Genomic DNA, 6253 nt, shown 5'->3' with positions numbered 1-6253 from the left:
AAGATGTCTTTGAAAAGAAAACTTGAATATTTATTTGCATTAATCTCCAGTTCTTCAAAAATAAGAATTATTCATCTCTGAAATAAATTAATATTACTTACAAATCTGTGCTGGACATGTTAGGTATCTTCATTCACCTTTACTTAATCCTCACAGTAACTCCATGAGACAGTGATTCCCATCTCCATTTTATAGGTAGAAATGCAGCTTCAGAGAGGGCATTAATTTGTAGGAATGGAGAGTTTGTAGAAATTTATTTAGCTGTATTATACGCTTCTGACTAGATCACATGACATGGTTGCCTTAAACAATGTTTACTTCAATGACTGTGAAGAGGGTGCATGTAGTTCTATTGCCACCAGGTGCCATCTCAAAAACATTCAACTTTGGTAAGAATGGTGAAGATTTATAAAAGGTGGAGATTGTTAAAGTTATTACATCATAAGTTATTTTCTAGGGTAAGCTTTATCCCATATACCAAATGTTCTGAGAATGATGAGATGCTCAATCAAAAGGAATTAGTATATAGTAATAAGCAGACTGATAACATGATATAAGAAAATCATTTCTTATATTAAATTGAATAGTAATCCTTTATAATTACTGAGAAAGTTGTAATAAGACTCCTATATTTATGAGGTTAAAGTCGCTCAGTTGTGTCTAATTCTTTGTGACTCTATAGACTGTAGCCTGCCAGGCTCCTCTGCCCATGGAATTTTCTAGACAAGAATATTGGAGTGGTTGTTATTTCCTCCTACAGGGGATCTTCCCTATCCAGGGACTGAACACACATCTCTTATGTCTCCTGTGTATGTATATACTAACAGAAAATGCCTATACATTTACCCACACATACATTTAATACATTCAACCAATTTCCAGAATAATGGTGAAAGGAGAGGCCTTTTTTCCCTTTTGTAAATGTTTATGTCTTTGAGAATTAGGAAAGTAGCATATATTTAAGGTATAGAACATAAGATACAGTTTGGAAAATCCTGTGATAAAATCAAAAGCATTAAGCTTCCCTAATCATCTCTCTTTCCTAGAGCTGCTGAGTTAGTCATAGTCTTAAAAGCTGACTTAGAAAAAAAAAAAAAAAGAAAACCACACACACACATACATAGAATAGAACAGGAAAATGATTTTTCAAACCATCAATATTTTATTTAACAAAAGCCAACAACTGGAACATTTCTAGATCTTACAGTATATATTTGATATAAAAATAAAAAATTCTCCAAAATATGTACTAATAATACAGTTTTATGGATCTAAGTACATAGAAAATTTATTCTACATTTCAGTCACCCAAAACAACAGCTTGTGGTCACTTCCGATTGCACACAGTGGAAGAGTTCTATGCCAGGAAAGGCCAGATCCAACAGCCACAGAGCCAATGAGGATGGGCTATAAAATATGTGAAGGATTAAAGAAGTTCAATACATCACCAACATTAATAAATAAAAACTACCTTTCAAAAACAAGAAGTACGTTGAAAAACTGTCTTTGTTTATAGTGGCAACAGAATTAAAAAATGTGCTCCCTCATAGGTGAAATACATAGTATTTGTTTGTAACTGACTGGAATGAAGTGTACAAATCAACTACGGATAACTGGTGCAGCCTAGACACAAACATTTTCAGAGTCTAAACCAACCAGGCAAGCACAATTATATTTAAATGAAGGAGGAAATAGAAGAAATAAAATACTTCGTATGTGAATATTAGCAAAAAGTCCGTTACCATTGGTGATTTAAACATCAAAAAAGGCTTTCTCTTTTTTGATGTTTTTTTATGAAAGAAGAGAGAAATTTCTCTTCTTTCATAAATCCTTTAGTTACTTACGTATTACAAATCTGGGGAGCTGTAAGTGGAAAAGTAGAAAACACAAATTTAAAAACACATATGCCATCAAACATCACCACATTACCTGAGGATGTCCTAAATGATGAATCTGAAATTGACTCATCATTTTGCCAGGATAACCAGTGGTTGCAAATAAGTTTTCATTAACTGTGGACCATCTAAGAAAAGACAAAGGATGAAAATAAGTACAGAATCCTATACACAAACACAAGCTTTTCTAAAATTGGTTATTTCTCTTTGTACCAAAATGCTAATTTTATAAGTCTAAATTTGATAATATGGATTTACCATCAGACTGGGAATTTCAGGGAAGTTAGCTATAAATATTTTCTCATTCTGTGAATGTTTATTAATTGCTTATCATGGGTCACTTCATTAAATTTCAGGGTTACACAAAGTCAGCAGATCCCAAAAGTCTGACAATATGGCAGGAGATACAAACAAGGAATCAGACAAAAAATATTTCACAGCACAATACATTAAAAACCCAATACATTTAAAATTCTTATTGATATTTGTTTTAAAATAAATGATAAACTCATGAGTTTAAATTCCTTTGAATCAAGTAAACACCTAGAATACATAGATGTTTAAATATTCAAGTATTAAGGCAAAACAGACATTGGAATACACTGAATCAATGAACCACCAAGTGTTAATGGACCTCCAGCAACAAGTGTGCCACAATAATAAGTGCAGTAGGGGAGCTATGAGGGGAAAAAAAAAAGATTCCTTGACCAAAAAAAAAAAAAAAGGATATAAGTCTAGCTAATACTTTAATGTATGGTAGATATTATTAGTTGCTGTCCAACAGGCATTCTGCCCTGTTTCTGAGCTAACTGAACCCCAGCTGGGGCCTGGCACAGGGTGTTTGACCCCAAGGGGTAAGAGACAATTGGTATAAGGCAAAGATAACAATCCCCAATAAAAGGGGAGTGGCTCCTTCCTCTCCTCTTATTTTGGACAACATGGTATGAGGCTATGGTGTCTGGAACACTGAAAGTCATCTTGCAACTGGGAAGCATCAAGTCAAAGCCTTGCCACTGAGGATAACAGATGGAAAGATCTGAATACTTAATGACATAAACCAATCCTGAGATGACCTCCTTTAGACTTAAGTACCATAGTTTGCTGGTTTTATTTTTAGCAACTGGGAAAAAAAAATTAAAACTGAAGTATAGTTGATCTATAATATTATGTTAGTTTTAGGTGTACAGCACGGTTATTCAGTTATTCATATATTTTATATATACATATATATGTATTTCTTTTCAAATTCTTTTCCTTTATAGGTGATTACAAAATATCCCTTGTGCTACACAGCAGATCCTTTTTGGTAATCTATTTTATATATAATAGCATGTATGTGTTAATCCCAAACTCCAAGTTTATCTCCTCCTCTCCCCCTCTTTCCCCTTTTGTAACCAAAAGTTTTCTATGTCTGTGAGTCTAGAGTTTGTTGATTTAAAAATGTGTATTTGCTCACATCTCTGAAATCAAGATTCACCTTATAATCTAGGCCATGCTTACATTTAGTTGAATACATTTTTTTCTTAGGAATACAGAAAATAATACTGTCCTTAGGTTCTACAGTTTCATTGGGGGTATTTTAGATTTGATGAAATACAGTACTCTTGCCTGGAAAATCCCATGGACAGAGGAGCCTGGTAGGCTGCAGTCCACGGGGTCGCTAAGAATCGGATACAACTGAGCGACTTCACTTTCACTTTTCACTTTCATGCACTGGAGGAGGAAATGGCAACCCACTCCAGTGTTCTTGCCTGGAGAATCCCATGGACAGAGAAGCCTGGTGGGCTGCCGTCCATGGGGTCGCACAGAGTCGGACACGACTGAAGCAACTTAGCAGCAGCAGCAGCATATAATAAATGTTCTACTGATTTTAGTCTCTGTTAGTAAACTTCCAAGACTACACTATACAGTGCAATATTATGTAAAAATGAATGAAATGAAAAACAAGCACATTAAGTGGAAAAAAAGCCACAGGTCTATAATATCCAGTGTGTTCTCACTTGAGGACAATAATGGATGTAGTTTACATGCATAGACATGGGCCCACCTACATTTTACATCTTTATCAGCAGAAAAATTACGAAAGCATATGCTCTCAATTGTTGAGGTGGAATTAGTGGAGTAGTAACATTCTGTATTTTATAAACATTTTCAAAGAAAATATTGGAAAACAATCTCTCATCCAGACCAAAAAAAACAAAACAAAAAAAAACACAACAAAGCAAAACATCCATTTATAAAATAACCAGAGAAAAAGAAAAATTCAGTGCAAAGGAGAGGACTAGAAACATATTCTAGAAGTTGGCACAGCATGAACAAAGTAATCAAATACAAAAATCAAATTATAACTGCCCCCCCCCCCAACAATGGTACATTACCTGAATAAGCAGGCTCGATCCATGTGGACAGGTCTCTTATCTTGAGGGTAACTAAAAGATATTATTTTGCATCTTATGAATTATGTGTTGGTCTCAGGTAGGTGAACTTAAATTAAGGATTACAGGGTTATTTTCTCTTTAAAGGACACAATGCCCAAGGTACTTAAACTGTGACAAAATTCCAAATAAGCACTGAATTAAAATAGCTGAAGATATGAACATGATTTAGAACCATTATAGAACAACATCATTTAACAGGGTCAGTGTTCTTATTTTTTTTTAAACATAAGCAAACATTGCTTAATGGATTCCCAGGTAGCTCAGTGGTAAAAGAATCCACCTGCCAATGCAGGAGATGCAAGTTGGATCCCTGGGTCAGGAAGATTCCCTGGAGTAGGAAATGGCAACTTGCTCCAGTATTCTTGCTTGGAAAATTCCATGGACAGGGGAGCCTGTTGGGCTACAGTCTTATGGGGTCGTAAAGAGTCAGACATGACTGTGTGTGCGCACGTGCACACACACACACACACACACACACACACACACCCTCAATGAAAGATCTCCTCTGCATTATTCTTTCTGTTACTCTCAAAGTAAATCTGTAAAACCCATGACTGTTATGTAAAAGCCCATTAACTCTGGCCCTTTTGTAGGAGAGTCTTATTTTTGCTTTACAATGTGGCCCAGGTATACAAGAATAGGTCAATAGATCATTTAGCAATAGTGACTGATTTTTTGGTAAATAATAGATAAATATACTAAGGAAGTACCTGGATCGAGTAATATCCCAAATTAACCAATCATTCCCTGCAACAGCTCCAACTTTGAAGGTGTTTTTTAAGCACCAGTGTGCTGACATTAATGGCATCTGTTCTGATTCAAGTGATAAAATAGCCTGTTGAGCCAAAAGATCATAAAACCGAATTGTTCCATTCTTCTCTGCAACCATCAGCTGTAAGACAGAAAAACAAAGAGAATTCAACGACCTAATTTACTAGTCAAATCTGAGAAGGAGACAGAGATTCAATGTCATTTATACAGTAACATGTAAACATGTGTATATATTACAAAAGGGAGGTAAAATGCAAAGGAAATAAGATAAGCCTAGGTGAAAAAAAGAGTATCAAATATTAAAAAACTTCACAAGAAACTGGCAAAACGAAAGACACAAGAAAACTGGGTACAATTTTAAATGACTATACACAGTCCCCAGGAAGAAGAGCATAAAGATTCACTCTAAGTATATACATATATATACACATACACAGTTGAGTTATTCACAGTAGTTAAGGCTTTATAAAGTTGCTGCAAACATTGAGTTAGTGAATTATCAAATCACTGATCCTAAAGGAAATTAAAGGGTTGTGTTCCTGTGAGTCTCTGACCACAACATTTTTGTCAACTTATCAATACACAATCTTGTTTCTGTTTATAGACATCTTATTTAATACATATTGATTTATTAACATAGAAGTCACAGGCAACAGCACTGCAACTCATGTCTGAACAAAGCTTATCTAACACGTATTTTCTCCGTAAGGTGTCTCACAGTCTTCCTGCATTTAGGAATACTAAGTAGCTCTTTATTGACTATGCCAAAGCCTTTGACTGTGTGGATCACAATAAACTGTGGAAAATTCTTCAAGAGATGGGAATACTAGACCACCTGACCGGCCTCTTGAGAAACCTATATGCAGGTCAGGAGTAACAGTTAGAACTGGACATGGAACAACAGACTGGTTTCAAATTGGGAAAGGAGTATGTCAAGGCTGTATATTATCACCCTGCTTATTTAACTTATATGCCGAGTACATCATGAGAAAAGCTGGGCTGGAAGAAGCACAAGCTGGAATCAAGATTGCCGGGAGAAATATCAATAACCTCAGACATGCAGATGACACCACCCTTATAGCAGAAAGTGAAGAGGAACTAAAAAGCCTCTTGATGAAAGTGAAAGTGGAGAGTGAAAAAGTTGGATTA

The 6253-nt window shown here is 35.3% G+C and overlaps 1 protein-coding gene across 1 annotated transcript in view; it reads right to left on the bottom strand.

The window, feature by feature from the left end:
* Positions 1 to 1142: 1142 nt before the first annotated feature.
* Positions 1143 to 6253, bottom strand: part of NUP37 (nucleoporin 37kDa) — a 51991-nt gene continuing 46880 nt past the window's right edge. The window contains exons 7-10 of the mRNA XM_010853435.1: positions 5044 to 5225; positions 4274 to 4324; positions 1930 to 2023; positions 1143 to 1407 (exon numbers count right to left, since the gene is read on the bottom strand). Of these exons, the coding sequence (XP_010851737.1) occupies positions 1294 to 1407; positions 1930 to 2023; positions 4274 to 4324; positions 5044 to 5225 (441 nt within the window). The 3' untranslated portion in view covers positions 1143 to 1293. The remainder of the gene's footprint in view (positions 1408 to 1929; positions 2024 to 4273; positions 4325 to 5043; positions 5226 to 6253) is intronic.

The sequence above is a fragment of the Bison bison genome, unplaced genomic scaffold (assembly GCF_000754665.1).
Source record: "Bison bison bison isolate TAMUID 2011002044 unplaced genomic scaffold, Bison_UMD1.0 scf7180017864327, whole genome shotgun sequence".
NCBI classification, from domain to species: domain Eukaryota; kingdom Metazoa; phylum Chordata; class Mammalia; order Artiodactyla; family Bovidae; genus Bison; species Bison bison.
Note: the sequence above shows the minus strand (reverse complement) of the source record. Positions and strands in the feature narration are given on the sequence as shown.